The following is a 26346-nucleotide window of genomic DNA, read 5'->3' as shown; positions in this document are numbered from 1 at the left end:
TTCAACAGGAGGAGATGGGGTACAGGGATGAACGAGGGAAATCGTTATTTTAGCCAGCTGCAAGTTTTTCTATATTAATGTACATGATAATCTGATGTAAGTTCCAAATAATAGGAAATTCATTATTTAGACGGTCAACACTTACAGGATAATATTTTTTTTAAAATCTAAACATAACAGGAGGTATAAATCACCAGAAAAAAAACTAATTTGTCTCAGGGATCTTAAGGGATAAGACAGTGGTTGCAAAATGATATACATCAACAAAGGTAACAAACAAAATTAACCCTTCTGTAGATTAGAATTAATGGTTAAAACTACTTGTTAGGAGCCAACCAATTGAAATTCAATGAAAGTATTATAGAGACGAATAAGATAAAGTGATTAAAAAACTTATGTTACTAAACAGGGGCGTCCAAGCTTTTTATTTTGGGGGGGGTAATTCGGTTTTGGGGGGGCAAATATTTTTTTACCCCCCCCAAAATTTTTACCCCGTGGGTAAAATTTGCTTGGGGGGGGGGGGTAATTACCCCCCCTGAAATCTGTTGGCAGGGGTAAAATTTGTTTACCCCCCCCAAAATTTACCCCCGGGGTAAAATTTTTGGGGGGGGTAATTTAAATTTTATAAAAAATTTAGTATTAAAAATGCGCGCGAAGCGCGCAAAAATTCTTTTTGTTAGAGATTTTCTATTTTGGGGGGAGTATTTACCCCCCCAAAATTGTTTGGGGGGGGGGGGGTAAATACCCCCTCCTAAATGGTTGGGGGTGCCTACGGCACTCCCAGGGTAGGGGTAAATTTTAAATGGGGGGGGGGGGGTAGCCGCCCCATTACCCCCCCCCCCCCCTTGGACGCCTATGTTACTAAATGTAATTTACAGTCCAATGCCTCCTCCCTGCCTGATTTTGTATACAGCTTTTAGTAAAATGTTGATGACAATCGCAGCATATTTTTTTGGCCCTTCTTTATACTCGACTAAAGGGAGGATATGAACCAAAATCAATTTGTTATCAATAACTATATAAGTGTGTTTTTACAGGGTGGTTATTGAATAAAAACCCAGTTTTTTTCTGCTGATCTTAAAAATAATGTAAGGTACTAATCATGTGACATAAATTTGACTGTAGTAAGGTTGAAAAACTTTAAAAATGCAATTAGAAATTAAATCAAATCTATCTTTAGTAATAGAATAAGATGAACAAAATTGTCCCTAATGTATAGTTAGATTTATGTTTTAAAAATGTCGAAATATACCCAACGTTGTTTGACAATATTGTCTTATTCGTTGGCTCTAAACTTTGGGTACTATTATTGATTATTTTTGTTGTTTCCAAACTAGTAGTGTTCAAACTTTTTAACCAAACTTTTATCTGCAGAAGGGCAATTTTTTACTATCATAAGGGATGTATACTAATTTAGCGTCTATTGTCTTATCCCATCAGATCTCAGAGTAATATTTTTTGTTATTTTTAATTCAAAAATTTTTAAGAATTATTTTTGGCCCACCCTGTGTGTATATTCCAATGCATGAAGTGTTGTTAAACCAATTCTTTTATAGTTGCTAGATAGGCAAAAACAATCACACCAAAACAAATGGTAGTATCCTAGCTTTTGAAAGTGATCAATCCATGAACTCACACTTAGCATTTTTAAATGTTTAGCCATGTTGGACGCTATTTTTAGTGGGCTGTCTTGATTCTCACAAAAACCTAAACTTAAAACACATTTAAGATTTAATATTTCGATCAAATGAAAAAAGCTTAAATTTTAAAGTGGCTATCTATAAAATGTTCTTTGTATGATTCTTAAAAAAGTATAATATACATTTATTTTTTTTACATTTGTCCATAGTTTAAGATCCTAAAAATGACCTATCACATCATAAACACTTTTTAGAAAACTTCATTTCAAATGAATTTAGATATTTTTTTATGTTTGTGCATTTCATAACCGAGCCACTCTAACAATGAAACGTGAATTCTATTTGTATTTATTGGATTATATATGTTTGCTGTATTTTTAAAGCTCGTATCTTTTTATTCATTTTAAAACAAAGGGAATCGATTAAATTTTTCTTATTTCTTTATTTTTTACTAGCGGCTACGCCTCTAGAGACCTCTTTTTTTTTGGGGGGTGCCCCCCACACTCATTTTTATTTTAGTTAAAAATATTAAAATAGTTATAAACCTTCCCTGGAACTATGAGAATCTACCCTGTTAAGGAGAACCTGATCGGTTCAGCGGTTAGCGAGATCCTTCGGTACAGACACATAGATACACAGATACACAGACACACAGACACACAGACAAACAAACATCCTGTTACTTTAGTGTAAGGATTAGTTGCTACATCCCAGGAAATATTCTACAACAACCCATAGAAATTGAAAAATCTTTCCTAAAAAGTAAAACCCATTCGGACTAGTAATTTCTGAGATGTTTAGCTTCAAACTACAACCTTGCCAATTAATTTTGTACTATTTAGTTTTAGTGAGCTATAACATACAATGTTTTGCTATTTTTTAAAATGTTGTATTAAAGCTACTCTATAACTAAATGAAATTTATAACAGTTATTTATCGCATCGTATTGTAAACAGCTTTATATGAATATTATAATTTTTAGAATACCAATTTAAGCATGATAAAATACGATAAATAATTATAATATTTACAGGGCATAATTCTACATGTGACTTAAGTAAAGTTAGCCCTGATACTGCTTGTTGGCCGTTTTATTCAAAGTTACCATACTCGCTTCCATGGATTTAAACTCAAATATTTTATAGATTTGAAACAGGATTAGTATTGAAATTGACTGTTTTTAATGGAAATTATTTTGTTTAGTTTTTGATGTGCATAGCTGGATTTTCTGACTGCAAGATTCTCCGGGCAAATGCGAAACAGCTGACAAACAATATTTTCAAATTTGCGCCACAAAGAACGGTTCTAGAAAGAGATGGTAAAAAGATTGAGGTAAGAGTTATCCAGTAAGGCTTCGAAACCGATAAATATCCGCTGGATTAGAACCGGTTTTCAGCAATACTAAAAAAATATGCATAGCAGCGTATTACAAACAATTTTCCACGAATATTAAAATTATCATGAAATTAATACCAATCTTGTTAGCCTGGGCTTTTGACCCATCAGGGCTAACCACCTGGTTTTAATCTTATAATTTTTCCGTATCCGCGGAAAGTTATAATCGATGCAAAAATAACCAATATTCCTTTACTTATTTTAGCCAATGTCTTAAAAGTTAAAGAAATTTTATTTCATTCAAGTCATACCTATAAAAAGTCCTCTATATTTTTACATGGTTTCGAACCATTGACTTTTTATAAAAGAAGACTTTATTTCATTTTGAATTTAAAATAAAATAGAAAACAAAAAAAAGTTTCAGGATAAAGACAGGTAGATTTATGTATTTAAAGCTGTATAGAACATGCATGACACCAATAAGCATAAAACATATTTCTAGTTAAATATATTTAAAAGTTTATGCGTAAATTTAAACTGAATGATAAGAATAAATAACGGACCCCCAATTCGATTTAGTTCTAAGTAAACTGGGTTCAAACCCGGGGGTCAACAAAATTGGTTCTTTAGCAAACATCTAGATGGACCTACAGATAATTTACTAAAATGTATCTCATGTATCAGGATTTAAATGTTGTACATTTCACTTTTTTTCAAATGTATATCAAACGTAACAGCTTAATGATTTTTTGCATCAAATTATAGACAGCTTTCCGTGGATATTAAAATGAACAATTATAACATTAAAACCAATTTTGTTAGCCCCGATTTATTTCAACATCCGTTGAAAATTGTCTGTAATACGATGCTATACATGATTCTGTTGAGATTCGATTCTAATCCAGCGGAGATGAATCGGTTTCTAAGCCATACTGGAAAAAGTCTTTTATGTATATGATTATTTTTAAGCGAGATACTAATGAATAACAAATAATTTTAAATTCTAATAGAACCCCTCCTCCCCTTCTACAATTGAGATACATTCCCATAACAAAATCCTGTGTACGCCACCCTCGCCATATAAGAAAATTGAAAATTCAATAGTTGAAAGAGAACAAATAAACATTGATGAAAACAGTAAAAGTGTCTGACTATGACGTCAGAAAAAATTAACAATTAACCAATGAGAGGCCGCTATATATTTTACCATTGTGAATACTGGCTTCTCATTGGTTAATTGTTAATTTTTTCTGACGTCATAGTCAGACACTTTTACTGTTTTCAACATTGATCTAATATACAGAATAGTAAAATGTGTATAGGATGATAAAGATTTGATCTTGAGATAAAAGTTCACTTACTGAATAATAGAGATATCAAATCGTCTGGGATTAAAGTGGTTTTAATGTACAAAAAAAGTTTTTCATTTTTATGAATAAAATTAGAATTAAATATAAAACAAAAATTTGAAACTTTGCAACACTTCAAGATTTTTTTTTCTCGATTGTTAAATACCTCTATATAGCTCTCTTTGAATAGATTTTTAACATCTTATAAAATCAAATCAAGGATAATTTTTATATTCCCCAACAAAATAGCTTAAAACCACCGCAGGACAAGTATCAACATTCCCTGAAAAGTAGATCCCAATTAGTTCAGCGGTTATTGAGATCTTAAGCTTCAGACAGACGTATAGACGGACAGTGTGGTTTTGTTAGAAAACAAAATCTTAAATTTAACTTTTTTTAACTTTATTACTTATACCTCTTACCTATTAGGATTAGGATTATTTGTATAAAAAGATTGTATGAAATAAAAATGAATGAAAGAAAAGTGTTATTCTTTTTTCAACGTTTGGGTATAAAAAAGACTAACTCATGAAAAGGAAATATATCTTCATACTTCATTTTTTATAAATTCATGTATGACTCCAGTATCAGTTCAGTTTTTTATCCTAAAATTCAATTTTTAGGATAATAAATGGTTTAAATGTTGATTTTAGTTATAAAATCTTTCAATACAATAAATACCAAAAATACCATTTATTGTTTTCGCTATTAAACTTTATTTGCGTGATGTTAAATCTAAAAATTAAAGATTTTCTCTACACCAGGATAATTGTTTTCATTAGTAGCACAACAATTACAAAAACTCAAAATTTTAAAATACTTTGAGAATAAAGATAAAAATTGTTAGATGAAATCAAAAACACTCACCAAAAAATATTTTTTCTAAAAATTTACACCACTGCACCGTGTTCCAGAAAAGCCAAAAAATGACAAAAAATCATAGAGAGTGTATATTTTAAAATTTTGATGAAATTTTATTTAAATAGCAATAAGTATCCATAAATCTTTCAATATAATGGCGAAATTTTAAATATCTCCATCCTGGCTGGCACAGGATGCCAGCAAACTTGGCAGGGTCATACAGTTAAAGAGTAAAAATATTTTGTTTGTCTTAAACTAAGCATTTTAAGTTACCAAATACTAAAATATCCTATACTAGTACATACCAATATTAAATTTAAGTGTTTAAGTCAATTTCAGGGTCCAGGTATGATCCTGCAGGTCCTGATCCCTAAGAAATCTTTAAACAGCTCTTGAGACTGCAATTTTTGACCTATAGACTTCAAATTTTAAACATAAGCTTTTCTAACAAGTATGTATGACCTAATCAAATTATATGAAAATTTGCTGCCGTTTTCCCGCCGATCGCCGCCGCCGAAATATATATTTTAAGATTTCTAATCTAAAGTTTACATACAGATGAGCATATTTCTTATTTATTTTCTGTGTGTATATGTAGGGAGGGAGGGGACAATGGGCTGTTTATTATAATAGTCCCCAAATTCACAAAATAGCGTTTTCTTATTTGTAGGCATAACAATTTGTGGGACTTTTATCGAATTTTGATTGGTTGGTTTATTAGTTGAGTGTCCAAACGTTTCAATCACTAATTGTAATTTATAGAAGGGGCAATTTTGTGTATTAACATTGGGAATGTACATTAATTTCTTGGCCATTGTCTAATCCCTATAAATCTCTGATATGAAAGACTTTCATTTTATTTTCAATATACTTGAAAGGAAGCATTTTCTATCTTTAACAATACAAATTCTACAAATTCTTTTTTTAATAAGTATGAAAGCATCTTTGGAAAAAGGTTGCTTAATAAAAGGGTAAAGGAAGTAAATGCTAACAAATTAAATAAGAATATATATTTGAACAAGGAAACCACATAACATTTTTTAAACTTCTAGCTTTAATGGGTTCAGATGTGGATATAAGTGGGGCATTCCCCTTCCCCCCCCCGCCCCCAAATAAAAAGGTAAAATGGTTCAGATAAGAGCCTAGACATTTAGGGATTTAGGGATAATCTTTATTTAAAGCTTTTCTCTATTTTTAGTTTAATTGAATACGTGTTGGAAATAAGTAAAAAAATAAATTATTTTTATATCTTAAAAAATTGTTATTTTTTAGTAGACCCAGTATCTTTAGGGCTTAAAAAAACAAACTTCGCATACCTTCGCATACACAGGGTAAAGTTCTCTGATATTATACATACATCTAATATCACCATGTAAGAGGATTTGCTTGCGCTCTTTTGCGCTTAAAAGATCTGGAACCAAACGTAAAATTTTCATTAGAAGAAAATTGTCTATTTTACAGAAATCGGGTATGCTAAGAAAACCATCTACAATTACAACAAAACATGGAGATTTGACTTCTTTTAAAGGCTAAACGTATAAATTATTACATACTGATTCCAAAAATATATAATACTTAAAGATAGCTTTAAAAATAAAGGGTCCACACTGATTTGAAATGTAGTTTAGTTGACCTTAAAAATAGTTGTTTCCAATGATGAAAAGGAACTTAATTCCATACCTCTGGTATAATTACACATAAAATTCTTATTTTTCATAGTAAAGAGCTAATTCTTTCGGCTTTATTTCCAAAAACTTGTGTATATTACTAAATAATTGTTTAAAATTGTATTTTCCAAAATGTAAAAAACGATTTTTTGTCACTCGGTGGAACATAGTGCACTGCCCCTTTCTTCCCGCATATTAATAAATGTTCAGCCACTTTTGAGATTTTTCCCCCCCTTAATACCCCCCAAAAAATCTTGAATAAGACTAGTATGCGTAAATAAGCATGAATGGATGGACAGACAACCATAGTTGAAAAATAGCGTTGCTACAAATATGTCATGCAATGTTTTATATATTTTTAACAACGAAACAATAAGGTTCAAAGACAAAATGTTTAGCATGCATTTTAACAAGAGAAACTATCATTGTTGTGGGAGAAATTTTTAAAAGCGTAGATATTCTACATTTAGTATAGCTCCAGGCCATACGTTCGTCATTCTATATAGGAAAACCTTAGATCGCACATAGGTTCCATTTATGGCCATCCATAACTAAATTTAATTACTCTTTATATAGTATGTTTAAATAAAATTGTCTTTGATTAAAATTGAAGGAGGGATAGATGTCAAAGTCGAATTGGATGTACTTGGTGGGTACAGGGACAGGGAAAAAATTGGCGTCAATTTAGATTGCTAATATGAATTTAATTTATCGGTCAGTTTGTTGATATAGTAGGGGGGAATGGATAGGGTAATTTAGGCATAGGGTATTTTAGGCAGCAGCGAACATCAAAGTACATAAAAATCTGCTGCAACATATAAGTAATAATATATCGATTTCTTTACCAGGCATCTTTAGGTCTCACATAGGTTCATAGGTTCAATATTTACGTAGCTGTCGATTGTGCCCTAGCAAAATGGGTATAGATATCACTGCTTTTGGCATAACTATTCTATTGACATTAGGAAATACCCTATTCCCCATCTCTTTTCTAGGGGGTTTCTCTCCCCTTCCCTTTCTCTTTCCTTCTACTATGACGGAACACAGTAAAAGTGTCGGACTGATTATGAATTAAGAAAAAAAATTAGCCAATGAGAGGCCACTATAAATTTTACCATTGGTCAATAATGGCCTCTCATTGGCTAATTTTTTTCATAATTAGTCCGACACTTTTACTGTGTTCCTATGACGTCAATAGAATAGGTATATCAAAAGCTGTAACATCTATCCCCATTTTCCTAGGGCGCTAAATACAGCTACGTATATACAATACATCCCTGCCTTTTTAGACAATGTGTGCCCTATGAATACAATTATTCTTATTTCAGGTTGAAGGGGGGATAGATTTCAACGGAGCTGAGCTGGACCCTGAGACCGGGAAGTTCTGCGTGTACAAGGAGATGGAGGTTGAGGCCCTGGATAAGAAACCTGTCCTCCAGTGTACACACTCGTGAGTAAATTTTCAAAACAATCAGTCTAAACCTATACAACGCATAGCTCTAATGGTTAATTTAGACATGTTAGAATTATACTTTTCATTTCAAACTTGAAAATGAATATTTTATTTACAATTTAAAAGCGTAGCAACTCTATAACTAATACAAAAAAGTTAGTTATTGATTTAAAAATTTAATCTCTGGAATACTAATTCCTTGCACAATAAGACATAATATAAGCAAAGGTTCTCTTGTATTAAAATGTAAGTATGTTCATATTTTTTTCACGAATATTTCAATAAAAATCATCACATTAATATCAGTTTTATAATTTCCGCTGAAACCTTATAATACGATAAGATAAATAATTATTACAATTTGAATAAAAATCAATATTTTTTTAAGGGAGGTAGAGAAGTGTCATTTTACGTATGTGACAGAATTTGTTCCCTCCAAGGAGGAGGTGTGTGATGAAAACTTCCAGAAACAATGCCAGATCTCTTTCAGACAACAGGAGAATATTTTCATATTACTACTCACCCCCCTAGTCTGTAAGGTAGGGTGGGGGGATGTCGGATAATAGACCACCCCAAGATATTTATATGGCTTTCCTGAAAAGTACATCCTATTTTGACCAACAATCTCGGATATTAACCAGTTTCGTATCCATACTAGGAATAATTTAGTGGAGTAGTGTAATTTTCTACTTGTCACTTGAAATAGATTACCACTAATTAATATCTTCTTTTAAATGTCTCCCTCTATTGTAGTAAATACCAGGGAGAGAGGGCACTTTATTGCACTAGTCCCCAAAGTTTCATAATGACGTTCGCTTAAAATCTTTGGTGACTTATACAACAATTTAATTGGTTGTGTCAATAAGTTGAGTGTCCGAAAGTTTCAACCACTAATTGTAATCTACAGAAGGTATAATTTTTCTATCATCATTGGGAATGTACATCAATTTATCAGCCATCCCTGAATAAACAACATAAAATGTAAATGATAAAATTTAGAAAGATTTGTAAAAAAGAATTAGCATTGTTATCTATAAAAGTTTACGATCCGAAAACTTTCTCACCAAAAAATTTAAGATAAATTTTGATGAAATATTTTAAATGAACCGTAATCTATATTTTTCTTTACTTGACGTAAAGAAAGAAGATACATTTTTTACGTCACAATACATTTTTAGTAGCGAAGCTACTCCTTTAGTCAAAATTGTATGTAGGTCTGTAACGCTATAACGAATCAAACATGTTTTACATTTCCTTATTTTTTGCAGTTTTGATTTTATAAATTTTTCTCCTTTCCTTAACTTTATCTTTTTGAGATCAATTTTTTTTTCATGTGTTTCCATTTCTTTTATTCTTTTAAAAGCTGGGATCCCTTTGGACATAATGATTGCAATAATATATTTATTGTTGATATGGTTGAATTACATTCAAAGCTTAATAAAATATTTTTTTTTACAAATCTTGAGAAAATGTTCTCATCTTATTTCAAATGTTTTTATATTTTGATAGCAGCGGCTACGCCTGTAGAAGCCTCTAAGGGCACTAGAAAAGTCGACCATACAATTAAAATCTAGTTTGAAAATAAAAATTAAAAAAAAATTTCCTCTTGCGTGAGTTGAGGTACCCGTTCTAAGATAGATAAAAACCTTCTCTGGGCCTGCAAGGGTGAACCATATCGGTTCAATGGTTAAAGAGATTCCTTGCTCTACATAGACAAAGAGACATACACACAGGTATAGACAACCTGTTAACTTTATATTAGGATGTAAATTTTATTTTGTTTATTCAAATAGTCTTTTCTATAATCAATCTATGTCAAAACGATTAACCTAAAATTTTAAAGAGTAACAAAAACAACTTTTAATTACAAGTACAAGTAGGCACATTTTTTTCACTCTTACGTTTTCTTTATTCTTTACATATTACAATTAACTGTTCTTTTCTTCCTAAAAATGCTGTGATGTATATTTGTATACATTTTCTTATATAAAGTGTTAGGCATATCCTACATTTTTTTCATAAATCAAATAAACACTAGTTAGGTTGCGTGTTTTTATTCTCAAAGTTCAGTAAATATAGAAATCTTTAGCTACAGACAATAACCTTACTACTTCATATAATGACTAGCTGCTACGTATTTAGAGGGATCTAATGGGTGGGGTCGATACTCATATACTTTTAAATTAAGTTTTAAAAAGAAAAGGTAAAAAAATAAAATGGGACTTTTTTGGGTCGATTTATTATTGGAGAGTGATGGTACCCTACCCAAAAATAGTTTTAAAAAAACCTTCCTAGGACACATGAGAAGCTACATCATATAGGAGAACCATATCGGTTAAGCGAGATTCTTTGGTACAGACAGACAGACACACAGAGATCCAGTAACTTTTATATAAGGAAAGGATTCTGAAAATATTTCTAAACCCTGGAAGCAGGCCTCCAACGAGACAATCCAGAACTGCATAACCCCGGTGGAGAAATCCTGTAACGGAGAAGGTCCCGAGGAGTGTAGAACTGTTTATGAATCCTCCTGCTCAACTAAATTCATCCAGGCGCAAACAGGTAGAACATAATTTGGCAGTTTCCATCAAAGTAAATATCGAACACAAAACCCACACCACCATAAATTGAAGATAAGTTAGGTTAGTCTAGGTTTATTGAGTACAGGGGAACACAGTAATAGTGTCTGACTGATTATGACGTAACAAAAAAATTAGCCAATGAGAGGCCACCATAAATTTAACCATTGGTCAATAACGGCCTCTCATTGGCTAATTTTTTTTTGTTACGTCATAATCAGTCAGAGACTATTACTGTGTTCCTTTTAAGGGTTGAGATCTAGCAAAATGCAGAAATATGTAGAGCTTTTTTACATTGAAGGACTTATCAAATACATTAGAATTAAAACAAATTTATATTTTTTGATAATAATATTGAGAAAACCTGTTAAAAATATTTATTGATATTTTTAAAACTAATTCCATAATGAATGTATATTTAATATTTACTAACAACCCCTAGAGGCATCTAGGGGCACTTGAAGGACCCTTTATAATTAACTTTGATTTGAAAAGGGAGCAAAAAAATTGGTTGATATTTTTTATTCAAGATACCTCTTAGGAGGATGGTTACACTCCCCCCCCCCCTCCATTAAAACAAAGCTGTAAACCATCCTAGGGCCCATAAAAAGCTACAATGGAGATACATATCGGTTCAGCGCGCGGTTTGCAAGGACATACAGACACAGATCTTGTTAATTTCATACAAGGATAAATATCATTTTCTTAATTGTCATGTCTTAAACTTTTTTAGGCGTTTTCTTTCCCACAACTCCTCTCATCTCCATAATTTGTATGACGTCACATGGCTGATTTTGAGACACTTTGTCCAGTTACAATGTTCAAGTTTGTTTTACAGCGATTTGTGATTATTACTACTAAAAAAGTTTTAAAATTATTTTGATATTTGTACAGCACACATTTTCACCAGCTAAAAATTATCCATATTTAGACAAAATATGTTTTTTTTTATATAAAAGTAAAACAATTTATGTTTATCTGTTGCTTAAGATATTACTGGACCGACATGGGCCTCTTACATTTATAAGTCCAGGGAAGGTTTATAAATATTTTGAGGAAGGGTATCCAAATCCTCCCAAGAAAAAAAGAAAAAATGGAGGGTTTTAACCCACTCCCTTCTCCCTAGTACCGCTATAGGCATCTAGGAGAATAGCTTCTAAATTGTAAAATATAAACAACAATTTGAAAACTAGGGTACAGCTGTACGGATTTTGAAATTAGTTTAAAAGATAAGACAGGCCCACAACTCTTTAGTCTTTAAGCCAATTGTTTACTTTGATTAATTATCTTGGGGGTAAAAAGTCGGTAGAGTAACCTAATCGCCAGTGAGAAAATCCACCCTCCCCCCTTTAATACAATATTTTTAGCCCCTATAGAAAGGTATAACTCTAACTAGCCCAAACCATTATGGGTTTTCGTAAACATAATCTGTCAATTTGATATGTTTTAAAAATATCAAAATGAAATTACCATTAGAATAAAATCATGTCTATGCTATTAATAGATGCAATATAGTAAGTTTAACTAAATATAATTTAGGATATACAGACATCTTTGACAGGATCACTCCTTAGCCTAACCTAAACTAACCTAACATAATCATTGCAAACTGTTGTCTTAGAAATTATGCATATCAACTTGCTAAAATTGGATATTGCCCAGAATTCTTTGTCATTTCTGTCTAGAGAGCACTTGCCTGCTTATGAGCATTTGCTCATTTTGCAAGTAATATTCGCACCCTTTTTAGTAGCGCAGCTACTCTATAACTAGAGTAAGAGTGTGTCCGTACGTCCCTACGTCACTGCGAAGAATGTGATTAATCAGCAACACTTGATACAACTTGATTATTTTTTTTACTTTTCGTCTTTAGTTTGTCAGCTTATTATTTTTCTTCTTCTTTTGTACATAATTGTACATTATGTTACTATTTGCACATCTGTTGTAAAAATTTAATTGCATATTTTTAAAATCTTATCCTAAGAAAGAAAAGGAAAAAAAAAACATTTACATTGATTAGATTACCGTTTAATTTATCTCTTATCCCTTAACGGTCGGGGGAGGGGGGCGTTGAACGCCCCCCCCCCCATCCGGTTTTTTCTATCTCATTTTCTGTTTGTGAAAGATAAAGAGGCCAAACTGCTTGACTTTTTAAGTATAGGTATGACACATAACTGAGAGTTTGAATTTTTTGAATATCTCCATCCTGGCGGGCACAGGATGCCAGCAAACCTGGCAGGGTCATCCAGGTAAAGAGCAAAAATATTTTTTGACTAAAACAAAGCATTTTATCATACCAAAATACTAAAAAATCCTCTAGTAGTACATCCTTATATGAAATACAGGTGTTCAAGTCACTTTCAGGTTCCAGGTATGATCCTGCAGGTCCTAATCCTCCAGGTCTCTAGAAATCTTTGAAAGGCTTCTGTGGCCGCAATTTTTGACTTAGAGACTTCAAATTTTAAACTTAAGCTTTTCTTACATGTCTACATAACGTATAAAATTTCATGAAGTCCCGCTTCCGTTTTCCCGCCGACCGCCGACTGCGGCGGCTGGCAGCTGCCAAGTACAGCTTCGGCCGCTGAAATTAATATTTTGATACTTCTAATGTAAAATTTACATAAAGATAAACATTTTTTGGAAAAAAATTTCTTCTAGCTTTAAAAATAAGAAAATTACAGCCGTTTGAAATTTTTAAGTAAAAAAAGACCTAAAAACAAAGGTTGTTAAATAAAAGGGTGAAGGAAGCGAAATTTGTCATTATCAAACAGGGGACTTGCACAAAAAAAATTAGCCCTTTAGCTCTAATGGGAACTGAGATAATAAGGGGGGGCGTTTCCCCCCCCGACCGATTAAGGTGCGGCAAGGGGCCCGACTGTAAAGGGTTAAGATTTTTTTATATTTTTATAGGGTACTTAGGATACGATCTAAAAATATCAAACTAAATTTTTACATTACTATATGCATTGAATAGAAATGGGATACTCTTGTAAGTAAAATAAATTTCTTAGTTGAACTTTATTGATCACAAGTTGCAGGACTCGTAAACTATTTTTAAAAGCGAAGCTACTCTATAATTCATTTTGTCTGTCTTTCTGTCAATCCGTAACGCTATGAGAGAAATGTGATTTTCTCAGCTTTTTCATGATAGACAGCTGAACTTTTTGTGAGAAGAAATAAAAGTGTGAAAGGTTCTGTGATTTCTATAAATTTAAATTTTATTTATGATTTTTGACTTGTTTTCAACGATGATTTTTTGTGCTTAGATACTATTCTTTCGTATACACCTTCTTAGAAAAAATTTTATTTTGAAAAAATAACGTACAATACAGAAATGATAAAATACATGATACTTAATTATTATTAAAAGAAAACAATGAAATGTTAACAGGGATCTATAGGGATAAGGCAATAGATAGATACACAAAATTACCCTTCTGTAGATTAGAATTATTGGTTAAAAGGTTTGGACACTGAAATTAATGAATCAACAATCAAAATTCAATAATAGTCCCCCGAGGTTGTTAATTCAACAGATTAGACTTGCAATAAGACTTTGAGAACTAACTAGGAAGACACAGTTCTGAGGTTGAAACTCTTTTTATACATCACTAACCATGTTTTATTTCTAATATGTTGTAAACTTTTTTAAATGGGTTAATAGACATAGAAGTTATATAATTTAATAGAGATGTTGTACGTACACACGGACATACAAACTGAAGTTATAGAGTAGCTTTGCTGTGAACAAGGAACAATATAATATTATACAGACGAACATACTGAAGTTTAGAGTAGTATTGCTGTGAACAAGGTACAATTCAAAATTGTTTATATAGATGCACGTACATACTGAAATTTTAGAGTAGCTATGCTTTGAACAAGAAACAAAGCAATTGTTGAATAGGGACGTAAATATACACAGATAAACATACTGAAGTTTAGAGTAGCATTGCTGTGAACAAGGAACAATACAATATTGTTTATATAGATGCACGTACATACGGACGTACATACTGTAATTTTAGAGTAGCTATGCTGTGAACAAGAAACAAAGCAATTGTTGGATAGGGACGTAAATATACACAGATAAACATACTGAAGTTTAGAGTAGCATTGCTGTGAACAAGGAACAATACAATATTGTTTATATAGATGCACGTACATACGGACGTACATACTAAAGTTTTAGATTAGCATTGCTGTGAACACGGAACAATACAATATTGTTTACTATAGATGCACATACATACGGACGAACATACTGAAGTTTTAGAGTAGCTATGCTGTGAACAAGGAACTATACAATATTGTTGAATAAAGTTGCACATACATACGGACGTACATACTGAAGTTATAGAGTAGCTAAGCTGTAAAGAAGGATCAATACGATATTGTTAAATAGAGATACGTACGTGCACACGGACGAACATACAAAAGTTTTAGAGTAGCTATGCTGTGAAGAAGGATCAATACAATTTTGTTGAATATAGATGAACATACATACGGACCTACATACTAAAATTGTAGAGTAGCTATGCTGTGAACAAGAAAAAATACAATATTATTGATGAGAGATGTATGTACAATTGGACGAACATACTAAGTTTTAGAGTTGCAATGCTGTGAAGTAGGAACAATACAATATTGTTTAATAAAGATGCATGTACATATGGACCTACATACTGAAATTGTAAAGTAGCTTTGCTGTGAAGAAGGATCAATACAATATTCTTGAATAGAGATTTACGTACACACGGACATATTTACTGAAGTTTTAAGGTAGCTTTGCTGTAAACAAGGAACAATACAATATTGTTTAATAAAGATGCACGTACAGACGGAGGTACATACTAAATTTTTATAGTAGCATTGCTGTGGACGAGGAACAATACAATATTGTTTAATAAAGATGCACATACATACGGACGTACATACTGAAGTTTTAGAGTAGCTTTGGTCTGAACAAGGAACAATACAAAAATGTTGTATAGAGATATGCGTGCATACGGACTTACATACTAAGATTTAGAGTAGCTATGCTGTAAAGAAGGATCAATACAATATTGTTCAATATAGATGTACGTACATACGGACCTACATACTGAAATTGTAGAGTAGCTATGCTGTGAACAAGGATCAATACGATATTGTTGAATAGAGATACGTACATACACACGGACGAACATACAGAAATTTTAAAGTAGCTATGCTGTGAAGAAAGAACAATACAATATTGTTGAATAGAGATTTACGTACACACGGACATACAGACTGAAGTTTTAGAGTAGCTTTGCTCTAAACAAGGAACAATACAATATTGTTTAATAAAGTTGTACGTGCACACGGACGAACATACTGAAGTTATGGAGTAGCTATGCTGTAAAAAGGGAACAATACAATATTGTTTATATAGATGCACGTACACACGGACATATTTTTTAAATAAGTTTTAAGGTAGCTTTGCTGTTAACAAGGAACAATACAATATTGTTGAATAGATTTTGGAGTAAAGAGAGTTAAGACTCTAGGGGGCTAGGTGTCGCTTCGGGTACTAGGTAACTAGACCTCTCTCCACGCACCTTGAAACATACATACAATACTTATGATTGCGGTGTAAAGCGTCCATTCACCCATCAGACAACCAACTCTCTGAGATGCACGACCTTTGTCTGAGAAGTCCTAACTGTGCATGGTAGCGAGTTGCGCCTGTTTTGGGCCAATGCATTCCCCCCACTTTAACTATTTACATCGCGCATCTGACATAGTAGCAGTGGGAACCATTTTTAAAGTCTTTAGTTATGACGCGGTTTCGGGCCGAGATTCGAACCTATCACCTTCCCGACGACGAGCGGATGCGCTACGTGTTGAGCCACGGTCGTGGGTCTTAGATTTTGGAGTAGCATCGCTGTGAAAAATTAACTATACAATATTGTTTATATAGATGCACGTACATACGGACGAACATACTGAAGTTATAGAGTAGCTTTGCTGTGAACAAGGAACAATACAATATTGTTTAATATAGATGCACGTACATATGGACGTACATACTAAAGTTTTAGAGTAGCTTTGGTCTGAACAAGGAACAATACAATATTGTTTATATAGATGCACGTACATACGGACGTACATACTAAAGTTTTAGAGTAGCTTTGGTCTGAACAAGAAACAATACAATATTGTTTAATTTAGATGCACATACATACGGACGTACATACTGAAATTGTAGAGTAGCTATGCTGTGAACAAGGAACAATATAATATTGTTAAATAGAGATACGTACGTACACACGGACGAACATAAAGAAATTTTAAAGTAGCTTTGCTGTGAAGAAGGATCAATACAATTTTGTTGAATAGAGATGCACGTACATACGGATGTAAATACTAAATTTTTATAGTAGCATTGCTGTGAACGAGGAACAATACAATATTGTTTAATATAGATGCACATACATGCGGACCTACATACTGAAATTGTAGAGTAGCTATGCTGTGAAGAAGGATCAATACAATGTTATTGAATAGAAAAAATACGTACACACGGACGAACATACAGAAATTTTAAAGTAGCTATGCTGTGAAGAAAGAACAATACAATTTTGTTGAATAGTGATGCACGTACACACGGACATAAAAACTGAAGTTTTAGAGTAGCTTTGCTCTAAACAAGGAACTATACAATATTGTTTAATAAAGTTGTACGTGCACATGGACGAACAAACTGAAGTTTTAGAGTAGCTTTGCTGTGAACAAGGAACAATATAATATTGTTGAATAGAGATTTACGTACACACGGACATTCAGACTGAAGTTTTAGAGTAGCTTTGCTCTAAACAAGGAACTATACAATATTGTTGAATAAAGTTGTACGTGCACACGGACATATTTACTGAAGTCATAGAGTAGCTATGCTGTAAAGAAGGAACAATACAATAATGTTTATATATGTATAGATGTATAGATTTTGCGCAAAATTAAAACCTTTTACTAAAATCAGTCAATAAATAAGGAAATTATGCCCCAAATCATGAATATCCCTGTAATAAGGTTTCCCCTCTGGTATACTGGATTTACTTGATTTACTTCACTCAACTTTCTGGCGTGTTGTACAGTGAAAAAACTACCCCCCCCTTATTTTTGATTTTCTTCAAAATTAAGGGGGGGGTTAAAAACTACCCCCCCCCTTATTTTTTATTTTTGTCAAAACTAAGCGGGGGGTTAAAAACTACCCCCCCCTTATTTTTTATTTTTGTCAAAACTAAGCGGGGGGGGGTTTTCGGTGCTCCGGTCTTCACATGTAATCAAGCACCGGATCAATACAATATTGTTGAATAGAGAGACGCACATACACACCAACGAACACACAGAAATTCTAAAGTAGCTATGCTGTGAAGAAAGAACAATACAATTTTGTTGAATAGAGATGCACGTACATACGGACATACATACTGAAGTTTTAGAGTAGCATTGCTGTGAACGAGGAACAATGCAATATTGTTGAATGCTGAAGATTCTAAGAATTGTGTCACTCTTCTGCAGCATTTAGGATTTTGATGTATTCAATAGTTAGGATTGGAAAGATTTTAGTTTTCTATAAAGTTTATATAAAGCTAAATGGATTATAAAAGTACTTTTTTCGGCAGAAATTTAAAAAATGTGTAAAATATATTGATTTAAGCAAAGATACATTCATCCTCTAGTGAATCGCTGGGCACACCACTGATTTCATAGGGACGTTGCTGTTCCTGCAACTGGCAGAAATACAGTGGATGTATTTTTGTCAGAATTGTTTGTTCAATTTCATTTCCAATATTTGAAACCGATTAAATATCAGCTGATTTATAATGGTTCTCAAACATACTGAAAAATCATGTATAACATTGTATTACAGACACTTTTCTACTAATAAAAAAATCATAACATTAAAAATCAGTTTTGATAGTCCCAAAGGGTTTTTATAATTTTTTTCATTTTAATATTCGCGAAAGGTTGCCTATAATGCAATGCGATAAAGAACTATTATCAACAGTAAAATATGCCATTGTTGAAACAAAGCTAAATTTTAAAATCTGAATTAAAGTCTTTCAAAGTCCTGACTAGAATTAGAGTAAATGATACTGCATTCCAGCTTATAACAAATGCATGCTTTACTTATGTTTTCAATAGTTATCTTTTGCCAAGAAAATATAGAATAAAACAAACACATGGACATTGTTAACTAAACAGGAAGGGTGGGGACATTGGCAGTAAAAGCAATATTCTTCTACATACCTTAATTTCCTTCTTACGTTGATTAAGTTAAATTTCACTGGATTAGATTCATATTTAATCATATTTTAATGTGTTTTTAAAAAGCATGTCTTTTGTTTTTACATATATATATTCGTCTTAGATTTTTAAAGTAAAACACTATAATTGCTTGCTTCGATGAGAACTGCAGAAAAATAGGGTAAAACCTGTCTATATGAGACTTTACTGGCTTAAGTATAAGACAGGAAATAGGTTCCCGGAAATAGCTTAAACCCATTTAAAGACTTAAAATCATAATTAATTTAGCATAAGACCACATAAGAACCTATTTAAACTTTCTGTAACTGGAGAACTCAATCAGTGATTAGAAAGATCTAAGAAGAGAAAAAAGTCTTTATCATGAATATAACTGGTAAACTGATTGATAAGACAATGCTTATGAAATATTATATAATATTCAATTTTTGCACGTTCCAAAACAAAAAAATCTGCTACGCAAGATTCATTTTTATGTAATATGATTACACAGAAACAAGGAAGTATTATAATTATTTCATTATCCTTAACTTTTTAATGCAATTTACATTATCTTATATTCTTACTAGCGCCTACGACTCAAGAGGCCTCTTGGGGCACATTGTAAAGGAGAATAATATCGGTTCTAAGGTTAGCGAGATCCTTTAGTACACACACACAGACACAAATCCTGTTACTTTAATAGGGCATCCTTCATATTACAAGGGGGGGGGGGGGGAGGGGAGACACACCATTTTAGTCCAAGATATTTTACTATCAAATTTTATACGGATAAACTTTGTTTGTCTGTCCGGTAAAATAGGGAGCTGATTTTGTCTGTGAAAATCTTGCTCACCTTATATCTACAGTTAAATTTGTCAGACTGTCCAGTGAATATATTTTAGTTTTTCATCTGCTATTAAAGTCTGATTGTTTAATAATGCATGTTGATATCGATTTCAAACTTGTGGCAGTTATGTATTGTACATTGTAGTAGAAACTCTATTTTTTATCATTGTCCATTTGATTTAGATTCGTTGATATAAGTTTTTTGCATGACATAGTTGAAAGGAAGCTTCACATAAAAGCCGGAGTGGTTTTATGCTACTTTATTTTTAGATTTGAGTTTTAAGCTATTTTGCTGCCCCATTCCTTTCTATGTAATAAAGATCTCCTAGATGCATGGGGCGAAGCTAATTAAAATATGAATTAGCAAGGGTTTCTTATTTGAAGTAAAAACTAACTAGTGGACCAAAACAACAGCGCTTTTAACGAAAGCTTTATATATGTATGCGTTGAGATAGTTTTAGCATATTTATAGGTATTTTTTGCATGGGGGAGAAGATACTACGCAATGACAGAGTGAGAGAACCTAAAAATCATATAACATATATTGTTGTTAAAGAAATCAGGCAACATTTAGAGGAAGGAAAAATTTGAACCTAGTAATAGTGTCTAACTTTTTATCTTTGTGACGTAACAAAAATCCATCTCTTTTTTAGGGGTTTCCTTTCCCACCTCCCCTCTCATCCTTCGATTTTTGTTACGTCATAAAGATAAAAAGTTAGACACTATTACTAGGTTCAAAAATTTCATTTTCTATTCATTGTCACAATAGCTTGTAAACTAGCTAATATTCCCTTTTATTACAAATAAACCTATAGATTAGCTGTAGTAAACAAGACAAGGATGACTTTATCCACAAAAAGCATTCTACTAGTAATATACCAATAGAAACTCCTCAAAGGCATAGAATTTTACTGCATTAAATATATTAAGGGATAAGACACTGATCCATAAATTGATGTATATTCCCAATGATAATAAACAAAATCATCTCTGTAGCTAAAGAATATTTATAGAAAAATTGGGACTATGCTAGTTCACACTAACAATCAAGATTTGATAAAAAAACTGAGGGAAAATATCAAACAAATTTTGGTTAGCAATATGATTTAAAGTCCTATGTCCCCTTCCTCCCTGCGAGTTATACCAAAGCTTCATTAAAAAAAAACTATTGAATTGTTATGTATTATTTTTCTTGTAGGCGGATTGTTGGCAGACACAAAGTGTGAGAAACTTCCCATTGAAATTTGTGGAAAGGGATGCGTGTACAAAAATGCTCCTCAAGTTTGCAGGGATGAGGTATGCACAATTTTTTTTTCAGTTTAGTAACAGAAATGTCACTTTTTTTGTAAAATGAATAGCCAAGCACAAAACTTCCCTCCTTATTTTGAAACAAAAGTTTTAAAAAGCATCTCGTTTGATATGGACATAAGAAGTTTCTGGATAAAATACGCCGTAAATGCTTAGTCCAGCATGGTTGGTAGTTGTTTTTTTGTTAGTTTATTACTTTAGATAAGTTTAGTTTAGTTTATGTTAGGTACTGAGTGGCTATACAGGGTTACTGAACTTCAAACAGAAATGGATTCAAACTTTATACAACTACAATATTGGATGCATTCAAAATTATGAAATAAATTGCAGTAATATTTAGCAGGGTTTAATCCATTTTCGAAGGGTAGATTAAAAGTAATTATCTAAATGGAGCATATTTTTTTTTTAGGTTGTGACTTCTATAGTTGAGGTACCCATAGAGGTGTGTGACCTGAACCCCCAGAAGATCTGCAGATTCGCCACCAAGATGTCCCCCCGCCTTACCCCCAAGGAGGAGTGTACCCTGGTTCCCAAGGAGTCATGCATAATGTCCTTCACGAAGGCCAAGCCCACCACAAAGACGATTTTGTCCAAATGGTGTTTGGATAACCCGGAGGAGGATTTGAACCTGCCAGCAGTTGCTGATCCTAGGATGCTACAGGTTAAAATATAAAACATGGATGACAATATCCATAAGTAGCGAAGCAAAAACAAATCTTGGATGAGAATACAAACAATTTGGTTTAAAGAACAGATGCTTAGATCAATAAATTTACTTGGGAAAAAATCATGAAACCTTTCACATTTATTTACAATTTTTTTGATGATTACATTTTGTAGTATGACTAACAGACAGATGGACCAAATAAATTTGATTGTCAATTTCTACAGGGAATTTTCATAAAAAAAACCCAGCTGTATATCTTGAATAGAAGCAGAGAAAATCACAGACTGCTGGCCGGAAAGACAAAGTACATTATAGGTATACTAAAGACTTGGCCCTGAGAATTATAATAAATAAATAAGAGTCTTATTTTTTGTTCAGTATTTTTATTTAAATAACAGGGATCTTAAGTGATAAGACAATTTACAACAAATTGATGTGCACCCTCAAATATAATAAATAAATTTAAATTACCAGAGGAAGAGTTAAAAACTGCTTTGTTGCTCATACAAATCAAGATTTGATAAAAGTCCCCAAGTTTTTAAGCCAACAAATGACAAAATATGTTTATAAAACTTTGGGGACCAGTAGTTAAATATCCATTCCCCTCCTGATGGTACAATGCAAAAGTGGCCGGCCTAAATAAATACGTTTTTGAGTGTATATAGCTTTACCATGGAGCCTTTGGAACTTGGAAAGTAATTTAGTGTACTTTTATTGATTGTTTATTATGTTTTAGATTGATGAAGATGACACAACTTCTAACAGGCTATCCAACTACAATCCCCAACCAGAGATAAAACTTCCCACCTATAGTCCCCAAGCCGCAAACCTACCCAGTTATAGCCCAGAAGCTGCCAATTACCCCAGCTATTCCCCAGAAGCTGCCAGCCTTCCAAGTTACAGTACTCAAGCTGTTAACAGACTACCCAATTATAAATCTAAAGTAGAGATAATCCCAACGGAAGCTCCCAAAGATGTAACGGCTACTGATACAATAATAGTTGATGACAACACAGCTGTCACAGATTTCCCGGATTTTGAGAAGCTGACAGAGCAAACAACGACCCCAATTCAGCTGGAATATTCAACACTGCTGCCACCGCACGGAGAAAACAACAACCACATCCTATTCGACTTCTCTGCCGCAGAGAATGAAATTGAAACTGGAACCGAAGCTCCTCCCCTGCGAACCTACGGAGTCCCCAAAACCTATCACCATCCAAGCCCCGCTCAACCCCTGCCATTAACACATTCTAACTCCTTCCAAAGTACTGCCAACAATCTTGCCAGCTATGACTACCCCAAAGAGCAAGAAGAGCCCAAATCCGCGCAATTTGAAGTTGACCTTTCCCGCGTAAACTTTCCCTCACAGCCAATATTAGCGTCTGGCGTGCAACCGCCATCAGTTCGCGTCCGTGAACAAGACAGGCACCAATCCTTCCGCGGTGGCATTTCCCTTCACGATGACCTATTCCCCCCTCCGCCCCCACCCGGCAGCCCTGATGCCCAGAGGTTTGCCCGCCAGCAGAAGAGCCACCACTCTAAGCGGCCCCAGGTATACGATGACAACATCATTTTTGTGAAGGTGACCGCCCCTGGAGAAGAGAAGGTTAGTGGAGGCAGTGAAGGCGGTGTAGATGGTGATAAACAGGGGCGTAGACAGGTGGCGGGGTACCAGCTGGATTATTATTCAGCCAACAGCTTGCATATCTAAATGGTTTGTATACTATGGATAAAGGTGGTAGTATAATAATAGCTAAATATGATATCTTTTCGGGCTTATTATCAGTACATGGAAATATTTTTTTATTTTATCCAAGTAAGCTATGTTAAGATTTGAGCATGTTAATTTTTGTTAACGTTTCTATGGGCAATGTTTAAAAACTTATACTAGAACCAATTTGTTTTTAATCTTTAATACCTAATGTGAGCCATTAAAACATATTTTTAATATTGCAACAAAACCTTTTGGTTATAAGGTGAAGGTTTTTCTTAAACAGTTTATCTGGAAAATTGATTAAAAATGCATTTTGGATTTTAACTGGTTTTGGAAAAATACAATAAGACATACAAAAGGTTATTAATATTTTCCATTGTTTTATTATTTCAGGAATACTTCACAGTCCCGCAACCCATCAAACCTCATTGGGGCTAAGAACCTTCCTTCCCTAACCGAGGGACAAAGTCACAAAACATTAAATCAAAAATAAGATTTGTTTTAAATATTGTTGGAATATGTATATGAAAATATCCTAATCAAATGACAAAAATAATAGATTAAGTCTGTTTTGTTTAATTGTGGATATTCCAATTGTTGTTATAATTATTGAAAGATGTAGTTTATTTATTTGTATTTGTATGGCATTATTTATTGTTTAAGTGTAACAAATGTATATTATTTGTATTTCTGTTTATTTACAATAAAAAAATTAGTTCTCTAAAGCTTACCTTCTATCGCAATCGTTTTATATATTAATTTAATTGATATGGTTCTAGAACAATTAAAAACTTGATCATATTAAAACATGTTCTTCCTTCAATCAAATGAATTGTGGCTTCGCCTTTAGCCCCATTTACTTAAAAAGAAAAGATAATTTTGATCAAATATTGCAAATATGAAAGAGATTATAGATACTTTTTACTTTTTTTAGAGGGTCAAAACCGAAATCATAGATTATATTTCTGCTTCTATATATACAAATGGATTTAACTCCCTAACTGTTTTAACTAATGTTAGCTTTTAAACATTAATCCAACAAGTGTAACTATAAAATAAAACTATTTAGGGTCATGGTAGAAAAAGGCAACTTTGATGATCTTATTTATATTCAAACTCAGAGAGCAAAGGCTGCAATGAAGAAAATCACTGTGGGCTAGAATTGAATCAAGACAAAAGTAAGTGCCGAGCCCTGGGACCTATGTATGGTGAAAATAGACATAAAACTATGATGATTCCAGGTAAAACCAAAATATTTCAGCGGGGGCTTTTTGAGAAAATTAGATTTGAAAATTTCAAGTTCAATTTTCACCCGCTAGGAGTTGCAGCACAATCATGACAAGAAAAGCAAATATTATTTATTTTAAATTTTGAACAACTTTGCTTTTTAAAGTTCTTCATAAAACCACTCCTGAAGGGAGTTAATAAATGGCCATTTTTATCACTTGCTTTGCAAAGGTCACGAAAATTCAGCCTCAAATAAATCATACATAGAGAGGTTTTAAGAAGGACTTCATAAAAGCAAAGTTGTTCAAAATTTAAAATAAATAATATTTGCTTTTCTTGTCATGATTATGCGGCAACTCCTAGCGGGTGAAAATTGAACTTGAAATTTTTAAATATAATTTTCTCAAAAAGCCCCCGCTGAAATATTTTGGTTTTACCTGGAATCATCATGGTTTTATGTCTATTTTCACCATACATAGGTCCCAGGGCTCGGCACTTACTTTTGTCTTGATTCAATTCTAGCCCACAGTGATAAATAGAAGTCAATAAAATCATTTTAACTATAGAATTCAACTAAATATAAAATTTCAAAAAAATAACATATAATTTCATTTTTGAAGGAGTTAGAATTGTACCTACTGCTGCTATTTTGACACATGAGACTAATTGGAAGAACAGGGGGAATGCCTTATAACTAAACAGGTGCAACGATATAACCAGCACAGCTAGGACAAACAGACAAAGGTCATGCAATCAAATGGTTGGTTGTTTGAATAGAACTATTAGATAAAGAAGACTAATGTATAGTAAAGAAATTGGTCATAATGAAAAAGAAACTATTAGATGGTTTCTTTATTAAGAAATTGTAACAGTAAAAAACCTTATTAGAATCAGCTAAAATCTTTCTGTTAAAAAAAATAAAAAAAAACAGATAAGATAGTATCTTAAACGGTTTTAAATCATTTATTTTTTAAGTTTTAATCGCCGCACGTTTATTCAGAACCAAAACTAGTTTAATAGATTTTTTAGTAATTAAAGATTTTTACTGTGCATATAAGAAAATTATTTTAGATTCCAACATTATCTTTAAAAAAAGTAATCAAATATTTGTTAATTAAGAACTGATATGTAATATTTTAATAAGTGTATGCTAACAAGATTCTTTAATTAAAAGAAGATATTTTAAGAAAATTAAATATGTTTGTGCATGGTATGTCTTTTAAGATATCATCAACATTTAGAATAATAATTTATGCTCAATTTTCAAGAAGTGTTAATATCAGCTTGTAGTTTTTTTCATATTGGAAGATATCAGTGTGTAAAATATATAAACCGATGCAAGAAACAATTTAAAAAAAACACTCAATTATCATATGCCATATTTTTTAATCTTTCATATTAGGGTTACTTTCACCCACCTTTTTAG

The 26346-nt window shown here is 32.6% G+C and overlaps 1 protein-coding gene across 3 annotated transcripts in view; it reads left to right on the top strand.

Annotated features, from left to right (window-relative positions):
• LOC145326079 (uncharacterized) overlaps window positions 1-24374 on the top strand; it is a 29768-nt gene extending 5394 nt beyond the window's left edge. Inside the window, exons 2-9 of one of the 3 annotated variants that reach the window (XM_080169182.1) lie at window positions 2844-2972; window positions 8181-8302; window positions 8694-8803; window positions 10742-10867; window positions 21200-21297; window positions 21719-21970; window positions 22713-23531; window positions 24087-24374. In XM_080169182.1, coding sequence (XP_080025308.1) covers window positions 2844-2972; window positions 8181-8302; window positions 8694-8803; window positions 10742-10867; window positions 21200-21297; window positions 21719-21970; window positions 22713-23531; window positions 24087-24131 — 1701 coding nt within the window. In that variant the 3' untranslated portion in view covers window positions 24132-24374. Of the gene's footprint in view, window positions 1-2843; window positions 2973-8180; window positions 8303-8693; window positions 8804-10741; window positions 10868-21199; window positions 21298-21718; window positions 21971-22712; window positions 23694-24086 lie in introns of all 3 variants that reach the window. The other 2 variants (XM_080169181.1, XM_080169180.1) reach the window with 2 other exon arrangements.
• The last annotated feature ends 1972 nt before the right edge of the window (window positions 24375-26346 follow it).

This window comes from Acartia tonsa, chromosome 8 (assembly GCF_053477335.1).
Source record: "Acartia tonsa isolate MP-2025a chromosome 8, ASM5347733v1, whole genome shotgun sequence".
Classification (NCBI taxonomy): Eukaryota; Metazoa; Arthropoda; class Copepoda; order Calanoida; family Acartiidae; genus Acartia; species Acartia tonsa.
The sequence above is the reverse complement of the archived record's forward strand: the minus strand, read 5'-3'. Positions and strand labels throughout refer to the sequence as shown.